The 20,177-nt window shown below is 46.8% G+C and overlaps 1 protein-coding gene across 2 annotated transcripts in view; it reads right to left on the reverse strand.

The window, feature by feature from the left end:
- Positions 1-20,177, reverse strand: part of ALDH1A3 (aldehyde dehydrogenase 1 family member A3) — a 205,120-nt gene that overhangs the window by 119,563 nt on the left and 65,380 nt on the right. Inside the window, exons 2-5 of one of the 2 annotated variants that reach the window (XM_069625027.1) lie at positions 19,331-19,435; positions 16,029-16,169; positions 11,778-11,907; positions 8,664-8,725 (exon numbers count right to left, since the gene is read on the reverse strand). In XM_069625027.1, the coding sequence (XP_069481128.1) occupies positions 8,664-8,725; positions 11,778-11,907; positions 16,029-16,169; positions 19,331-19,435 (438 nt within the window). The remainder of the gene's footprint in view (positions 1-8,663; positions 8,726-11,777; positions 11,908-16,028; positions 16,170-19,330; positions 19,436-20,177) is intronic. The other variant, XM_069625028.1, reaches the window with a different exon arrangement.

Here is a 20,177-nt window from a genome sequence, read left to right on the forward strand (position 1 = left end):
CCCTCACCCCCAAACAAACACTATGCCCCATGGCCCCCTCACCCCCAACCAAACACTATGCCCCATGGCTCCCACCCCCAACCAAACACTATGCCCCCTGTCCCTCACCCCCCAAGCAAACACTATGCCCTATGGCCCCCTCACCCCCAACCAAACACTATGCCCCATGGCTCCCACCCCCATCCAAACACCATGCCCCATGGCCCCCTCACCCCCAACCAAACACCATGCCCCATGGCCCCCTCACCCCCAACCAAACACTATGCCCCATGGCCCCCTCACCCCCAACCAAACACCATGCCCCATGGCCCCCTCTCCCCCAACCAAACACTATGCCCCATGGCTCCCACCCCCAACCAAACACCATGCCCCATGGCCCCCTCACCCCCAACCAAACGCCATGCCCCATGGCCCCCTTACCCCAACCAAACACTATGCCCCAAACACACGCAAGCATGCACCCATACAGACCCGAACCCCCCAAATAAGCACACTCTCAAACATGCACCCATACAGACCTGAACCCCCCCACCCCCAACTCAGCGCACACGCTCTCAAACATGCACCCATACCGACCTAAACCCCCCAACTCAGCACACAAACTCTGAAGCATTCACCCATACATGCATCTCAACATACACAACACAAACATACAAAAACAAACATTCATGCACACCCGAACCCCCCACCTCCCCCAACTCAGCACACACACTCTCACGCATACACCATGCACCCATACAGACCCGAACCCCGCACCCCCAAATCAGCACACTCTCAAACATGCACCCATACAGACCCGAACCCCCCACCCCCCAAATCAGCACACTCTCAAACATGCACCCATACAGGCCCGAACCCCCCACCCCCCAACTCAGCACACCCACTCTCAAACATGCATCCATACAGACCCGAACCCCCCACCCCCCAACTCAGCACACACACTCTCAAACATGCACCCATACAGACCCGAACCCCCTACCCCCCAACTCAGCACACACTCTCAAGCATACACCATGCACCCATACAGACCAGAACTCCCCAACTCAGCACACACACTCTCAAACATGCACCCATACAGACCCAAACCCCCACCCCCCAAATCAGCACACTCTCAAACATGCACCCATACAGACCCGAACCCCCCACCCCCCAACTCAGCCACACACTCTCAAACATGCACCCATACAGACCCGAACCCCCCACCCCCCAAATCAGCACACTCTCAAACATGCACCCATACAGGCCCGAACCCCCCACTCCCCAACTCAGCACACACACTCTCAAACATGCATCCATACAGACCCGAACCCCCCACCCCCCAACTCAGCACACACACTCTCAAACATGCACCCATACAGACCCGAACCCCCACCCCCCAACTCAGCACACACTCTCAAGCATACACCATGCACCCATACAGACCAGAACTCCCCAACTCAGCACACACACTCTCAAACATGCACCCATACAGACCCAAACCCCCACCCCCCAAATCAGCACACTCTCAAACATGCACCCATACAGGCCCGAACCCCCCAACTCAGCACACACACTCTCAAACATGCATCCATACAGACCTGAACCCCCCACCCCCCAACTCAGCACACACACTCTCAAACATGCACCCATACAGACCCGAACACCCCACCCCCCAACTCAGCACACACTCTCAAGCATACACCATGCACCCATACAGACCAGAACTCCCCAACTCAGCACACACACTCTCAAACATGCACCCATACAGACCCAAACCCCCACCCCCCAAATCAGCACACTCTCAAACATGCACCCATACAGACCCGAACCCCCCACCCCCCAACTCAGCACACACACTCTCATACATGCACCCATGCAGTCCCGAACCCCCCACCCGCCAACTCAGCTCACACTCTCAAGCATACACCATGAACCCATACAGACCCGAACCCCCCACCCCCCAACTCAGCACACACACTCTGAAGCATGCACCCATACATGCATCTCAACATACACAACACAAACATTCAAAAACAAACATTCATGCACATTCGACACCCCCCCAACCCCCATCTCAACATACACAACAAACATTCATACACATCCGACACGACCCCCCACCCCCCATCTCAACATACACAACACAAACACTCAAAAACAAACATTCATACACATCTGACACCCCCCAACCCCCATCTCAACATACACAACACAAACATTCAAAAACAAACATTCATACACATCCGACACGCCCCCCACTCCCCATCTCAACATACACAACACAAACACTCAAAAACAAACTTTCATACACATCCGACACACCCCCATCCTCCCATCTCAACAAACACAACACAAACCTACAGCAGAACAGACCCGACACACAAACAAAAACACACAGACCACTTACCGGAGACGTGCTGGAAGGCAGGTAAGCTGGAACGCTGGCGACGTGAGTGGTACTACGGCTGGCGTGGCAAGCAAGGCTGAAATGCCTTCCGGCATCAAGCCTTACTGGCCATGCCAGCCGTGGTGCTGGCCCTCCATTGGTGCAGCACACAGGCACTACGTGGCTCGTAGGAGCGACGTGGTGCGTGTGTGCTGAGCCAATGAGGGCCAGTGTTTTGTCCGGCCCGGAAGACAACAAAGACTTTCCTAATGGAGGGCGGCCGATGCTGCTTGCGGGCCGTCCTCCATTAGGAAAGTCTTTGGGCCTCACGGGCCGGAAAAAACAGCATGGCGGGCCGCAACTGGCCCGCGGGCCGTATGTTGTGCACCCATGGCATAGGCAGAATAAGAGCATCGGAAATGACACCGAACAAAGAAATACACCACATTTGATCTTGTTGGTCTTAGATTGAAATGGTTCTAGTGGATTTATTTGGGTAAAATCGGTGCAATTAGAGTTTATCCATTTAAGTGCTATGCTGATTATTCATTCTGAGTTCCATGATTGGAATTGATGGACAACAGCTCAGCTTTAATGTTATAGCCAAAGAGGAAAGCGTATTAACGTAGTGTGGTGAGTCAGAAGCAGGAGTAGGACAAAGGAGTGCTATATCCAATGAGAAATCTTTATTCAACAGATAAGAAAAAGGCCAACCTTTCCATGTCCCTAAAGCTTTGGCCCTACCTAAAAGAAAGATAACTCGGGTGCTCGTTGTCAGGATGGTTGTCCGAACAAATAGTCCGTCCTCTGGCCAATTCTATCCTGCTCAAACCCTACCACTAATGAGAAAAGGATTCAACATAAAAGGGAACGGTACCAGGAGAATGACTTGCTTCTCCTGGTAAAACTGGATTAGCTTTAAGGGCATGTTCAGCAAACCTTTTGCAATAGCTTCTGATTCAAAAACAAGAAGAATCCAGGAGAATGACTCCCTTCTCCTGGTAAACAGGGGCAGTCTTGAAGACAAAGGAAGGGACCAGGAGAATTACTCTCTACTCCTGGCAAACTGGTTTCCATCTTGACAACAAAAGAAAAAGTCAAACGATAAGGGCAGGATAGTAACTCATTTCTCCTTTCAATTTAGTTCAATCTTCGTACCGAAAGTTAAGGCCAGGAGAATGACTCCCTTCTCCTGGTAACGGGTTCAATCTTAATAACAAAAGATAAAGCCAGAAGAATGACTCCCATCTCCTTGTATTTGAGTTCAGTCTTTGTAACGAATAAAAGATGAGGCCAATTAAATGACACCCTTCTCCTGGCTTCAGTCTTCGGTAACAATTTTTAACAGTTCCATTAACTCCTCCCAGGGACCTTCTCGAGGTGGAGTGAGTGTCCAACAAGTGTTCTCTGTAAACAAATATATATACACCTGGACTTTCTTCATCCTCTTATCTGTTACTAAAGCAGGGAAGATCCCTGTCAATTGGGTCTTGGCTTCTTCCTCTTTTTTTGTTCACAATATTTTTAGAAGATCTAGTCTTGAAAGTTCTTTTGCTCTGTATATCCTTGTGACGAGGGAGATTCCTCCCAAGGCACTCTTTATCTCTGAGTACTTTCTGGTGGTCACTTTGACAAGGGAGACAACTCCTGATATGTTCTTGGTTCTTACTTTTTTCAACACTGGTACAGTGATGAGGGAAATTACTCTTGATGGATTTCTTAATCCCTGTATCTTCCCTATAATCACTGTGACAAGGGAGATTACTCCCGATGCAACTTCCACTCTGTTTCTCTTTGATAATTACTGTGACAAAGTAGATTCCTCCTGATGAAACTTTAGCTCTCTGTGTTTGTTTGGTAATTACTGTTACGAGGGAGATTACTCCTGATGCAACTTCCACTCTATGTACTTCTTTGATAATTACTCTGTCGAGGGAGATTACTTCTGACGCAACTTCCACTCTCTGTGTTTCTTTGGTAATTACTCTGACAAGGGAGATTACTCCTGATGCAACTTCCACCCTATGCACATCTTTGCCCTCTTGATTTTCAGACCTTTGGATATGACTACTGTGATGAGAGAGATTGCTCACGAAGCTTTCTTGACTCTTGGTCCTCTGGATGTCATGACTGTGACAAGGGAGATTACTCCCAAGGCTTTCTTGACTGTTGGTTCTCTGGGTATCACTACTGTGATGAGGGAGATTACTCCTGAGACTTTTTTGAGTCTTAGTTCTCTGGATGTCACCACTGTGATGAAGGAGATTACTCCTGAGGCTTTCTTGACTCTTGGTTCTCTGGATGTCACCACGGTGATGAGGGAGATTGCTCCTGATGAAACTTCATCACCACTGTGATGAAGGAGATTACTCCCGAGGCTTTCTTGACTCTTGGTTCTCTGGATGTCACCACGGTGATGAGGGAGATTGCTCCTGATGAAACTTCAGCTCTCTGTGTTTCTTTGGTAATTACTGTTATGAGGGAGATTACTCCAGATGCAACTTCTGCTCTCTGTGTTTCTTTGGTAATTACTGTTATGAGGGAGATTACTCCAGATGCAACTTCTGCTCTCTGTGTTTCTTTGGTAATTACTGTTAAGAGGGAGATTACTCCAGATGCAACCTCGGCTCTCTGTGTTTCTTTGGTAATTACTGTGACGAGGGATATTACTCCTGATGCAACTTCCACCCTATGCACATCTTTGCCCTCTTGATTTTCAGACCTTTGGATATCACTACTGTGATGAGAGAGATTGCTCCTGAGGCTTTCTTGACTGTTGGTTCTTTGAATATCACTACCATGATGAGGGAGATTACTCACTAGACTTTCTTGACCCTTGGTTCTCTGGGTATCACTACTGTGACGAGTGAGATTACTTCCGAGGCTTTCTTGACCCTTTGGTCTCACCGGACCCCACCCGGTTTTCCAACAGTTCCCTTTACCTTGTTTGTGCTGGGAACGCATGGTGGGTTGGTTGCAGGCGGTTTATTGTTCGCTTGACGCTTCCTTCTGGATCGCCTGCGTGGCTCCACGAAGCCCGGGGCTGATGGTCCCGGTGTTGTTGTAGGTGGTGTTGTAAGACCAAACTGTGCACCTCCAAGTGATCACGCTACCACTTTGACTTTCACAGCCCTGAAGTGAGTCAGCTATGTGCACGCTGACAGGATTCTTCTGCTGCTTCCACTCTTCTGCGTCCTCTCTTCCGAGGACCAGATTCTCTGCACAGCTGACAGGTTCTTGGGCTGAACTTCCGGGCTTTGCTGGTTACTGCATGTCTTCTGTCTTCGCTCAGTCCTTTTTCTGTTTTTATCACTCCTAGCTGGGCTACTGTGCTGTGCAGTGTCGTAGTCTTTTGGTTGTTTCCATGAGGTACTCTTCATGCTTACGCGTGGCCGCCGCTTCCCAGTACTTTTAGAAAAGGGTATGTCATCATTCTTTTTCTTCTTCTTCGTCTTAGTGGTGTCAAGTCTCAAGGAAGGAAGGGAGGGAATGTTACAGTAACACACATTAGTACATTTAGTTGCACTCTCTGCAGACTTTAGGGTTTTCATGGGTGCACGATCAAGAGGATTAGGGAGTTCCTTGATGGAAAAGGATTCCTTATCCCCATGAGAGCAGTCTCTTCCTGTGAGGTCCCGCTTTCGACCACCTCTAGGGGGACTATTGGGTAGCAGCGTCACCTCCCTAGCCTCGCAGGGAAGGGCTCCCCCTAGGAAGAAGTGACGAGGACCTGTGAATCATCACAGTAGTGAAGGGAGAAATAGAAGTGGACAAGTTTTAAGGTGATCTCATCTCTTCCAGTATCTTAAAAGGTTTCTTGGAAAAGTTTGAAGGTGGGCGGATTCTGTTCATGAAGTATTCTCCTTTTACTTTACGGATGTTGTTATTGTTATTCATCTCAGTTTGTCTAAGTGGGGTTTTATACACAGATGATTTGGTAGTATCCCTTTTCTCTTAGTGTAGCAAACTCTCGGTTTTTCATGGACTAGATTCTAGGAGGAGACACTGTAGCATTTAGCTGCATTATTTATTTTCCAAAAGGTTTTCTTGGGCGCCAATGTGTCCATGGCAGTTGTTTATTCCATATTAAATTGGATAATCATATCATCTTCCTTCAATTGCAGTCAGAAGAAGATTAGCTAAGTGTATTTGCATGTTCTGTAGGGTTCCATCGGGCCACTTATACACCGTGGAGAATACAGAGCTAGTATAACTGGAAGTCAGATATTTAAATTGGAGGATAATTAATGGGATTCTCCTGGTTTGTCGTATCAAGGTTTTGAGCTGAGCCCACAGAGATGGATTGATTGGGAGATAAACAGCGTGTAGAGCGTGGCCTCGCTGGTGGGACAACATGTCACTTAGTGGTAGAGATTTGGAGAAGAAAGTGGCTCCAGTAACAGGACGGCAAAGCCTCATAAACATTTCAGAAATCCAGAATCTGATGGCTGTGGGCAATGAAGCCTCATGATATCCAAAGAGGGCTTAATGGGAATGTGGAATGCACTGGAAGTGGAGCTCTGCCTCCATATAGTGGGTGTGTCTATCCTCCTCATTGCAAAATTCTCCTATGTGCAATAGCTCCCCCACCGCTGATTCTGTATCCTTCATTTTGACCTCTGGCGTTAACTCCAGAAGGTAGCATATCATTTACAGCATACATATTATTGTAATTTATCCATGTTTCGGCGATAAAATGAAATGTTTATATGTGATTTTACGGAAGGTAAAAACAGAGTGGTACATTTCAGAGTGGTCAAAATACTGAAGAAATACTGAATTGTTTTTTTTTCTTTTCATTTGGGGGTTCCCCTCCAAACCCCCCATTTTTCTATACTTTTAACTCCACCCAAACCCCATCCCCACCCATGTTAACGCCTTACACCACTATCATATATATATTTAATTTAAATGCTCTGTATTGTTTTGGTATTTTGGCTTTCAGAGAAACTTACCACTCTGTATTAATTTCGGTAAAATGGCTGGTTACCAATAAAATGTCAAGCTAAATCCAAAATGAATTTGTAGACTGAAAAGGTGCTGTAGCACAGAACATGCATTCTGTTCACACTGTTTCAGTGAACATGCACTGTCAGTGGTAAGACCAGGACTGTTACCTGTCTGTTACAGCAAGCATGCTTCCTCCAGATTCTACCCCCTTATCTAGTAATGAACATCTTTGGATAGGCAGATGGCCTAACTTATCTTTGTGGTAGACTTGCCTTGGTTTGGCTATTCCACATTTGCAGAAGCAGCACTAATAGCCAGTCATAGGCCTGGTGGACCCCCACCACTGCATTTTGTCATTTTTAGCTCATCTCCTTGACAGAATGGGACCATACACAAATTCTTATTTTTCCTCAGTCAAATAGAGAGCGCAGAGAACCCATTTGAGGCAGTGCAACAAACCCACCCATAGCAAAGACCATGCCAATCTAAGAGCAGAACTACAGGCAGCACGGGTTACGCCACGCATGGCATAATATCATTAAACTCTAAGGTGATAGGCGTGAAGCTCTTACACCAGTGCCCTTTCTTTATAGTGATAGAAGCATTGGGTTTTGGGCACACAGGATCTATGTGGCACAACCACGGATATACCTTGTCCCCACTTATCGGAGAGCACGAGACTGCCAAGGAACAGGGCCAATTAGTTCTCAGCAATTACAATTTCTCTCAAATCTAAAAACAAATCGTAACTAATCACCATTCGATCATCACTCGGGATAATGAACCAAGTGAATCTCATTTTACAGACTTGCCTGAAGTAGCGAATGCGACCTTCGAGTGCATTTGGAAAGGTAGAAGTGCAGGTACTCACTACGTCAGAGTGACTGCGACCACATGAGAAGTGTCAGAACTGCCATCTGTTAAGAGAAGCCAACACTCTGCCTTTCCTACTTCAAGCCCAACACATGGTGCTTCTAAAAGGTTTTCAAATTCTCAGTCCTTCCTGGTGCACCCTGTACCCGATGCCCAGGAAGTGCCATTTTGGCGGCCCGTCCTTCCTAGTGGGCTCTTAGGGGCCACTATGTCTCCCCTTGTTGCCCGCTTGCTGGTCGCGCTCTAAGCAACATCCGCAAAGCTCCTCGTTGTAGACCCGGCTCTGCATAACAGGTCACAAGGAGGCGTTTCTCTTGTTTGGAGTATTGTATTGTATTGTATGAGGATTTGTAGAGCGTGGCAAGACCTGGCCGCATCAAGGCGCTGGTATACATACTGCACACTGGCATGGCATCTCAGAAGGTCACCAAGGCCTGCAGAGCAAGCGCAAGGGTATTGTGAAGTTCATACTTACAGGAGTTATAGCCCCGCAGACACCGATCGGCTCATGCATAGTGAAGCAGACAAAGCTGTCATCTGTAAATAAAAAACAAAACACAGCGATGCTGATTAGCAATGCAATGTTCCCTTAATTCATATGAAGCACAAGAAAATATTCTGATTACAGAAAAATATAATTGGTTATTTATAACGCGGTACCCACAGGTTTCTATGTAAGGACTGAGGGATCGAACTTTTGTTGCTCTGCGTCGTCTTGCTTCCAAGAAGAGCATGTTGCCCCTGAGCTATTCTCCCGAGACAAGATGGGCCTAAGATGCTCTAAAGCTGTGAAGACATTATGAAGAATCATTTCAGTGTCAATTGAGATATTTGCAGAGTCGAATCAGGATTGGAGGACTTGCTTGGGGACTCTGCATCCAGAGAAAAAGCCAAATGTTGCCATGCCAGAGGGCTGCACAAGGCCAACGAAAGGTACACAATCTTCTGCTATTGTGAAGGGCTCTTTGCATTCATGTCCTGACTCTGAAAACTTAAGCTCAAACAGATGCCTTGGTCTGGCCTTCATGAGACTATTATCCACCCACATAGCTGATTACAAACAGGGCAAGGTACTGGACACCTTCACGCCCAAGGCTCCGCCTCTGGAATGTTCTCTCAACCCAGCATTGGGTTGAAAATGACTCCTGGGAAAAATGTGGCTGATGCCCACTGCTGAGACAACCTTGTCAAATAAATGCTCTTCTTTCATTATGTGCTATCACCCAATTTCCCTCCTCCATTTTTCAGAGGTCCTTGAGCGAGTGGTCTCCAATTGGATCACTTAGTACCTTGAGGATAATAGCCTGGGAGATACACTTCAGTCTGGCTCCCGTAGCAAACTCCCCACCCAGACTGCACTCATCCATGTCTCCAACTTTCTCCCTGAGGCTCACCACTCCAAACTCTCTCGTCTACCTATCCCTGAGGACCTCTCTGCTGCTTTCGGCACTGTTGTGATATGATATGGCATTTATAACGTGCCTATACACAAGTGTTTCAAGGCGTGACGAGGCAAGGGAGGGGAAACAGAGGGACAACAGAGACAACGATCTCATTTGGCCTAGTGACATTGAGATCATGCAAGTGCAGGGGAAAGGAGATGGGAAAAGTGCCGGGGGGAGGGGAGGAGGGCAAGTGCCAGACATGGGATCAAAAAACAAGTAGTGCAGACAACAAGAGTCTAATAAGTGCAGGTAAGGGGACTATAGGATTGCAGATACAGACCACAACTGCAGGGGTTGCCAGGAGGCAGAGCAGGTGTGCAACTGGGCGTGCAGGAACTTGGACACGAGTTCAGAGGGTATCCAGGTGACCAGTGCAGTATCAGACAGGAGATCAGCAGGGGAGAGGAAGAGAGAAGGCAGAAGAAAAGCAGAAGGTCTTGAGGTGCTTCCCGAACCGGAGATGAGTCTCCTCAAGTTTCAGAGAATCAGGGAGGCTGTTCCAGAGGGAGGCCCCAGTCGAGGAAAGGGATCTACCACCAACTCTCTGCTTGTAGAAGCGACTGACCCTCAAGGAGTTGGAGGTGGAGGAGTGAAGATCTTGAGTAGGAAGATATTTCCGAAGAGAGAGTTGGAGGTATTTCGGTCCCAGGTCCCAGAAGGCCTTGTGGACAATGCAGAGGGTCTTGAACTTGATTCCTGCAGCCACGGGGAGCCAATGGAGAGATGTCAGGGCTGGAAAGAAGCAATCCCTGGGCTTGAGGCCAAGGACAAGTCTCCCAGTCCTGTTCTGGATGAGTTGTAGAACACAGAGGGTAGAGCTAGGCAGATTTAGAAAGAGGCCGTTGCAGTAGTCCAGTCTAGTCTGTAGCATAAGTGCTGCAGAAGCAACCACTATATTAATGTTCACTGTAATTTGAATTTAAAATTGCCCATCTGCCAATACTGTACCTATGACCTATACAAATAAAAACACTTTTTTGCTATTATCAGATGTGTAATCAAAAAAAAATTGAACTAATCCTTGCCTCATCTTTTTCTTTTAGCAGTATCTATTAGTTTATCCTCAAGTACTTAACCTGCACTGTAGTAACATTGTATCAGTATTGCTTGTTTCATTTCTTGGTTAATAGTTTCATAGGTTGTAGGTCTGTTTTCTATTTTTAGGTTCCATGGTGACTGTATCGTAGAGTGTTTGCTTCTGGTTCACTTACGTCCCGAAATATTGATCGCCATTTTGGATTATGACACACACTGGGCTAAAGTAATAGACTAATCAGCAATCACACTGTATAACTCCTTGTTCTGGCCCCAAGTCAAATACCACCTTAAACACCTGGGTGTTGAAGGGATGAGAAGCAACCCTGCTTGATGAGCGAAAGCCCAATCCCCTCAGGTTGGCTTGGATGAATGGGGGCAACCACCTTTTCTGGCAACAAGAGTCACTTCCAATAGAAACATCAAAAACAAAGGTGCAATTTTTCCTTGAACATTAAAATGTATTTCATTGGATTAAACTAAGATGTGTGGAATGCAAGGGAGAAGGAAAGCTTCCAGGGGAAGATGTGTTGAAGCTTCGACATTGGAAGTCTTGGGGGAGATCAAGTGTCCTTTCAGCTGGCTACAGTGGCTCTTTCTTTCCTCTTCTTGTTGACAGATTTTATCCATCAGCAGTGATTTTTGGATACCGAGAATTGAGCCCCTTTACTCCATCTTCTCGGGTTGAGTATATAGTCATGGGTTGAGTTTCTTCTTGGTCTGTGTGGACTTGTCACAGTGGGGCTGGTTTCACAGGGTCTTCGCCATGAGGTGCCGCAGGTAGCAGTGGCTGCAGTGGATTCTATGTCATTTAATCGACGGTCGGAATTTCAATGTTTTTTTTTAATAAGTATTGTTTATCGAAAAAACTCATCAAAATTGTTTATTTTTGGGGGTGCACCCCAGACCCCATCCCCTATTGTTTTCTAACTATTCCTGACTCCCACCCCCCTTCTATACACTTTCCCAATCCCCCTATATGTTTCGATGAGTTTTTTCCATAACACACACACACAGACACACACACCACACCCCCCCAATACAACCCTGAAATTAGCCAAAGTTTTATACAAAGTTATCTTCGTGATGAGAATAGTGTGTCTTCTTACCAATGGGGATGGTCCGGCCCTGTATTTTATCGGCCCAGCCTGCGTAATATCGCAGGGTCTTTATGCAGCCCTCCAGGTCAATCAGGAAGGCATGGAGGAAAGGTTTTCCTGTGTCCATTGTTTCCAGCGTCTGAAACAGGAGGGAATTCCCAATATTAGTTGGCTAGAGTTTATTGTACAGGCATTTTGCATCACGTCCGTTCAACTGCGTCACTCACCCATTTCCCCTCAACTCCAACACAGGTGGGGTCGATGGTTCATTCTTGGACACTTTGCAATGTGTGTGTATGTATTGGGTTTTACAAAGTGCAAGGGTGGCTGGGAAGCAAGCAAGCCTTGTCTAATAGGTCACATATGATCAGTGCCATATGAAACACTGTGGAGGCCCCTAGGCAGTCAATGTTTCGGGGTAACCCTCGCAAATTACTTTAACTCAGGTGCAGACATTATAGGTTTACAAAAGAGCGACGACAAACAATATTTATGCTTTGTTCAAGAAAATGAAAGAATTCTTAAGTTTCAGCCAAAAAATGAGTAAATGTGCCTGAACAAGATAGATTTGTTCTGTTAAATTAGAAGGTGAAGTTCATCAAACTTCATTGTAACTCTAAAAGCTAACTTACAGTAATGCAGACGTCAGGTACATATATACTCGTCAGTGTTCTCGAAGCTTCTACTTGTAAATATTCTACTAGGTTCTGGAGGCGGCGGGAACTCTCGCGACATACTAACTCACAGAAAGCTTTGTTTCTGGAGGTTACTCGTGCGCGCCTAGCGCTCTAGTGGTATAACATTGTACTAAGTTGTGTGCACCTTGGCCGCCTGATGGAAATGACCACTACTGTATATCACACATACGTAGTTTGCACTGGATTTATTTTTACAAACTGTCATCTGCCAGAAGATGAGCTTTTAAGAGACAAACTGTTATGCAAATCTGATGGCCCTGATTTATGTACTTTAAGTTGTTAATGGGTACATTACATTAATACCGTATTTTCTTTATAGAGTCTTTAATGTAAAGTTTTGATTTCGTTGAGTTGATTATTTTTCTTTTGGTAACAATTTTAGAAAGCTTTATTGCAGTTTTCTTTCAAGGTCAATTCAATATTATTTTGATCAGTTGTCGCAGGGCCCTTAAAAGCAGTGGGGCCCATAAAACAGGGCCTACTTTGGCTTTTTGGTAATCCGAGACTGCATATGATCGATGTATGCATTTATCAGGAAGAAGTGTGTTTGAGCTCAGTTACTAAGGGTTAGGGGTGATCGTACAAGACCCCAACTTCCACAGGTTCATTATTACGAAGGCTCTGCAGAGCTGCCCTCACCAATTGAAATGGAAATATGGAGACCAGTCCTACCTTTAATATTTAAAATTGCCCTCACCCTGATATCACGCCATTGGCTTTCCATGAAATTCAATTTTTTTGTACAATAGTCTGACTCTGGCGTAAACCAACCCAAGGCCATTTATGCGCATACTTGATGTGAAAGAAGAGCTGGCAACTTGTGGTCAAGCGAGACACCATCTTGCATTATTTCCAGGTCGACAAATGGGTTCCATAGAGTTGGGTAATAGCGGCACCTCTTGCTCAGGAGCCACGAGACAGCCCTGTTTGTGGCATCGGATATAAGAATGCTCAATATTAGTGGCGCTTGTACTTACTATTCAACCCCGGTATTAATGTCCTAGCCTCAGAATCCCTGGTCTTTACTAAATTGCAGGGCCACGTGGCAGGGAAATATTATCTCTTGTTGGTCTTTTATCAAAGTGTTTACCACCATAAAGTCTTCTTGGGCCTTCCTGCCTAACAAAGGGCTCACACGTGACTTGTTGTCATCGAACATTTAAAAAAGTAACACAAATATTGAATATTTACATTTCATCACATGTTGGTATGACAGAAATAATTCACGGTGCTTTGAGCTCCTGCATCCTGCCCATAATACGCCTGTTGAACCTCTGCAATAAAAATAGTAAAAATACTATTTGTAGCACAGCTGGAATGGTATTTTTACTATTTCTATTGCATGTCGAAGAGGCCAACCTGTGTTGGAAATTAAAGAACGATATTTCTAGCAGTATAAGCATAATCGGTTTCGTGAGGTAGAAATGTCCCACAATATATTTTCTATTTAAACGTCCAAACACCACTAGCCAGGGGTGTTGCTAGGTCTGGAAAAGATCCGGGGCTACGCTAATGTCAGAATTGTCGTCGGGACTCGGGGCTAGCTAGCCTTTTGGGTGCAGCCACTGAGCTTCTATCCGGGGCTACACCCAAAAGGCTGTAGCTCCCCCAGGCTCCCCCTAGAGGCGCCTCTGCCACTAGCCCTGGAAATGTAAAACATTTTATTGTAGCATATATGATTTCTACCAAGAAACCTGCCCGCGACACCAATGTGTATATTTTCTATTTCTAAAGTGATTCCTCCAGGCGCTAAAAATATCAATTGGACTATTTCTATCTCAGTGCTGCCTACACCAAAAACAGAAAACAATGCCACATTGCTCACTGATCTACAAGGCCATAGCAAATATGGGCGCTTTGGGGGTGATGGAGTGCATTGAGGGTGATGGAAATCCGTCCTCCCATGCATGGCCCTCATGGGCAAACCTTTTCCCACTTAAAAAGTGTGGTTATCTAACAACTTTATAAGTGACAGAAATGTGGGTGAGAGTGTACGTGGACACGTGCCCAGGACTACAAATGACATTGTAGTCCTGGGCAAAAGTAGCCTCACTGATGACATCACATATGACATCATAATATCACTTAGATCTAAGTAAGGTGATAGAGTCACAGCATTACGCCAATACGATATATTTAAAGTGGATAGCAGCACTGTGGTTTGGGTGTGCAGTGTCTACACAACACAGCTATAAATTAACTCCTTACATGCTGTAAGTATATGCACTGGTAGCGATAACACCCCATTTCATGAAACTATTTATAAAAAGCACTATGCCAGGAAGGTCTATGGTTCCGATATACAAAGACTTGCTCCCCATTATTTCCACAGACTGATATTTATAATATGCACTTTGATCAAATAACCTTCAACTGTCTGTCTGTCTGCCTTCAATGTTCAATACTGAGAGTGATGAATGGGAACGTTTTTAATGAATCATAACCACTGGCAATTGCTCTAGGCAAACTTCAAATCCATAATTTTTCTGCATTGTGTACCATTGCAGATGGGGGAAAATGTAAACCAGGCTGGGCTCCACCTTTGAATGGTCTGTGCACCCCCAAACTGCTAGATCACATGGCTTCTGCATAAGACCCACGCTACCCAGGCATATGCACACGCTGCAGTACGGGACCATTCTGTACCTCGTGAGTGACACCAAACAAGGCTGCCCCATCTCTTTGGGTGCTTGCGTTTCAGTGCAGACTGGAAGCGGTCTAGTAGTTTGGGCATGACTGCTCCCATTGTTGGTAGGACCAATACTCATTTGCATATGGCTGGTCCCCCCCTGCGATAGCTCGCAGGGGCTACAAAAAACGATTCAGTGACGGGTTGCCCCTGGTCTCAAGTGAAATATCTTTTTCACTTGACTGAAATAGTAATAGATCTAATAAGAAAAACGGTCAGACACCGTTCTGAGCAGTCTTTCTTAATCGAACTGTCACGCCCCTGGACGCACATGAGTGTGCGCAGAGAGACAGAGAGAGTGTGAGGCACACGTGGCACATATCACAATAAAAGGGGTGCAAGGCTTCCAGTGCGCCAGTTAATCACCCAGTAACGGAGTCTGTGTTGTGTGTGTGCCTCCTGCTTAACTCTGGGCCTCGGCCCTGTCGCAGCCCGTAACACCATGAGCACAAGAGAGGGTGTGGTGGGGGCAGGAGGGGTTCAGAAACCCTGGGGTTGGGTGGGGTTGAACCCCTGCCCCCAACGGTGTGATATTTCCACATTTGAAGGTCGCACCAAATCGATCTTATTTGAAAGCGGCCTACAAAATGCGGAAATATCACACTGTACCATTTCCCACAGCAATGGCAGTATTTGTGACTGATTCATGGCCTTTCGTCCATCACCGTTTGGTTTTAGGGCGCCACCTCTATTCTTCTAATGGTGCAGTTAAAGAGGATTTAAATGTTTGGGAAAATCCAGTAGTAATGCACTTTCAAGCCAGATTTGTTTGGTAGGGTCTGAGACTTGTATACATATACATTGAAATGCACTAAGCAGATAAATTACTTGAGCAGGTACCCATGTTATGTTAGGGTTTCGATGTGCACTTACCGCCAGGATGACTCGATCACGCTCCATGAGGTCAGCCAGCTTGTGGAGCATTCGGCCTCGGCTCAGAGCATCCATCTGCCTCCACGGTGAGCCCTTCTCAAAGGCCGCTCGTGCAGCTTCCACTGCCCTATCCACATCTGGCTGCACCGAGAAAGTGACGTGCAAAAACAAGTGGTCAAACAGAAAGCGTTGCATGCAGTAGTCCCACAAAACAACACCCGAATGTGCGAATCGTGGTGACGAGAGCTCTTCTCTCTTCCTCCATTCTGCCCCTGTCCCAATTCACAGAGCCATCAAAACTGCCCAAGAGAATGACAGTGGAAAAAGCAAACCGGATCCCTGTTTGACGGACATAGCCCACAGCTCTCAAGTGGCCCCTTTTTTGGAATGTCAGACTTTTATTGTGCCTTCAACATTAGCCAACAAATGAGGTTGACAGAGAAGACCCTTTAAAACATCCCTCCATGTATTCTAATGGGAGTTTCAATTTGCGCCAGGATTTCAATGCCAGAAGAGTGTAGCCCGTTTCCCGGCCCTAACCCGAGCCAGGGAGCATCCTTTCCTAGCCTCGGTCAGGGACAGTTCCCAAGGAAACCGCCACCCGCACACCCCCAACCCGCTGGTAGTGAGGGCCGTGGCACCGGATAAATAAAATCGCTGTTAACAGGAGATGGGCTCACGCTGAGTTCTTACACCGCTTATGGACACAGACACCGGAGTGAATTTTATAGGGATTCGCTGCACTTGCGCGATCTCAATGCCACTGGGCCTAGTAAGATCGTTGCCTTATCCCCCCCACTTGTTTCACCTCCCCTGCCTCGTCGTGCCTAGAAACACTTGTGCATGGGCGCGCTATAAATAAAATATCATATCAACAGGGACTCCTCTTTATTTATAGTGAACACTTGTACTCTACCCTATGATTCTCTTTTGGTTTCCTTAAGATTCCCCTGGCGTGAGCTCCAACTAAATGGGGACCTACTACGTGAATTTACCCATTGCTCTTCTGAGTGTCCTGGGCGGCCCCCTGTACGAGCAGGGTCCGCTCATAATCACCATCACGCCCTGCGGCCTTGGGCAATCTTCAAGGTGGGCCCCATTAGCTCGGTGGGGGGCACCCATGCCCACGGACATGTTCTGAAGCCCTTTAGCATCTTCAGGATGGGGCCCGTAGACTGAGAGACCACCCACATTCACTGCCACACATGCAGCACGCCCTAAGGTCTTCCAGGCAACCCATCCCCGTCACGGGGCCACCATTTTGGAATTGGGCAGTGTTTCAGTTGGCATGGGGATGCCGCCGTGATCACGTTTGCAGATGCAGGGGGCAGGTCACGGTCTTCAGCTGGTTTGTTCCACTGGGCCAGCCCGTGCTTCCTTCGCATAGGTCGCTCAACAGAGCAGCCCGGGACTTCCTCCTCTCCTTCTCTTCACCCAAGTTGGTTGAGGAGGCCAACCCGGGACTTTATCTTCGCCGCTCCACCCTTCTGGGCTCCAAATGAATGGGGACTAACACCCCACCAACACTTGTAATCCAGGTGGTATTTCAGCAGATTTACCACCGAAATACTGCCCAACTTGTAATGAGGCCCCGCGCTGTACCTGTTAGGTGGGCATGAATTGGGAGGTTTTGCACCTCTACCGTATGTGCTGCGCCTGCTTGTTTGAGGGAATCTTAAAATACACTGCCTATGCTGTAGAAGGAATGTGATCGGAAACCGTGCACTGTTTCTGCCTGTGCTGTGCCTGTTTTGCGCGAATGAGTTGTGTGCCGCTGCTTTCAATGAACCCTTAGGTGGGAGGGAAGCGTGCACTGCTTCTAACTGTACTTGTCCTGTTCTGTGAATGAGGGGAGCTTGTCTGCTGTACGCGGGTGACCTTTTATGTAATGTTAACTAGATATTTACATGAGGATACATGAATTAAATCTCTTTTTTTATATTTCGTGCTCGTTGTCAGTTATGCATGCGGTATGTTTTATGCATCAAATTATGTAATGTAGATAATGTGATATTTTACCTGTTTTGTGCTATCTTTGTGAAAGCTTTATTAGTAACCGAAACACAAAATTAAAAAATTAAAAAAAATACAAAAAGAATGCACTGCTGCTGTGGTGCTAAGTACCCTGTCCTGTACTTAGTACAGCAATGTGGACTATGATATGATATAAAATGGCATTTATAACGCGCCTGTACACAAGTATTTCTAGGCGCGACGAGGCAAGCGGGGGAAACAGAGGGAGGACAAAACAACAATCTTTCAAGGCCAGGTGTCATTCAGATCGTGTAAGCGCAGGGAAGAGGAAGGGGAGAAGTGCCAAGAGAGAGGGGGAGAGGTGAAGTGCAGAAAACTCAAAGTGTAGCCAGCGAGTGTCTAAGTGCAGGTAACTCAATAAGTGCAGCCAGGGGGTGGCTCATAAGTGCAGAACGAGGGGACTGTATGGTTGCAGATACAGGCCGCAAGTGCTGGGGAAGCCAAGAGGTAGTGCAAGGGCAACTGGACATGCAGGAGCCTTCGCCCGTGTTCAGAGAGTGGTCAGGTGTCCAGTTCGCAGCACAGTCAAGCGCATCATTAGGGGAGTGGAAGAGAGAAAGTAGAAGCGAAATGGAAGGTCTAGAGTTGCTTCCGCAACTGGACTTGGTTCTGCTCAAGTTTGAGGGCGGCGGGAGGCTGTCCCAGAGGGAGGCCCCAGCCGAGGAGAGAGATCTGCCCCCAACTCTCTGCTTGGAAAAGCGACTGACCCTCAGAGAGTTGGAGGTGGATGAGCGGAGTGCTTGAGAAGGGAGATGTTTAGGAAGAGAGAGTTGGAGGTAGTGTGGTCCCAGGCCCCAGAAAGCCTTGTGGACGTTGCAACTGGTCATGAACTTGATCCTTGCCGCCACCTGGAGCCAGTGGAAAGATTTCAGAGCTGGAGAGATACGATCCCTGGGCTTGAGGCCAAGGACAAGTCTCGCAGTCCTGTTCTGGATAGGTTGTAGAGGTCGGAGAGTAGAGGCAGGAGGCATTGTAGAAACTGGCATACCCGTGTGAATCTATCTGGGCAATGCAGTACCACAGCCTGGAATACGGACAGATTTGCCTGGGCACGTGACCTTCAGGGGATGGGGTGACCACAATGATCGATGGGACCTCTTTGCCCCTGATTGCGGACCAGATTCCTCTTCCTACATATTCTCTCCCTCTGGGACACACATGTGGGTCTGCCATTACCTTATCCAGTAGCCCCTAGTTCCCCCCACCCCCACCCACAAGATGTACTCGACCAATGAGTCACAGGTCTTTCCACAGCTTTGCAATCTCACCTTGTCTCCTTCCTCCACGTCGCAGATTTTCTCATTGGTGGAAGGATTGTGTGTCGCAAATTTCTTCCCGCTCTTGGATTCGTGCCATTCATTGTTAATAAATATCTGATGGAGAGAAAAGGGTATTTTTCCTCAATGTTAGCCTTCTATTTTCCTGTCAATCTAATGCTGTTCTTTTTTTAAATCAAAGTTTTGTCTGTGCATGTTTGAAAGCAGCAACATACCCACTCATTTGCCATATTACGCAAAGCGCATTGAGGCCACACAAGTGGGGAAAGAGTGCTATATGAAAAACCAAATACAATACAATCTTGACTCCTGACATGATGTTGAAATATCATTGCCTCTGTTTAGTTTTGGTTATTAGGTGGCGCTTTAGCGCCTATGAACTGAAACTATTGCCTTGGATTACAGACAGACTGAGATGGGGTGTAGGGGGGACACACACCTACTGGGTGTTACTTGGTTCTTTACGCACCCATGACCTCCAATGGCCAAGCTTATCACTAGGAAATGTTTTTATTTTTTGATTTATTTGTGTATCATACAGTTAAACAAATATCTTTTGACACATAACATCTTAAATAAAAGAAAAGAAAAATACAGCTCTCATAAATCAAGCTCAGGAAAAAAGAATAAAAATACAAGCACCTTCAATCAGTAGGATTCGAAATATACCATGAACCTCTCTCGACATCTTAGCTAGAAAGACATTCAGTCCCTCATGAGCCCCAGGCATGAAGTGGCCCCATAGAGCAGCTGGCGGGTATTGGGGATCCAATCCCGATGCCCGAAGGGCCCTTCCACGCAGCACCGTCAATGCATCACAGACCGCCAGGAGATGCTG

This window comes from Ambystoma mexicanum, chromosome 11, assembly GCF_040938575.1.
Source record: "Ambystoma mexicanum isolate Mex_15411 chromosome 11, UKY_AmexF1_1, whole genome shotgun sequence".
Classification (NCBI taxonomy): Eukaryota; Metazoa; Chordata; class Amphibia; order Caudata; family Ambystomatidae; genus Ambystoma; species Ambystoma mexicanum.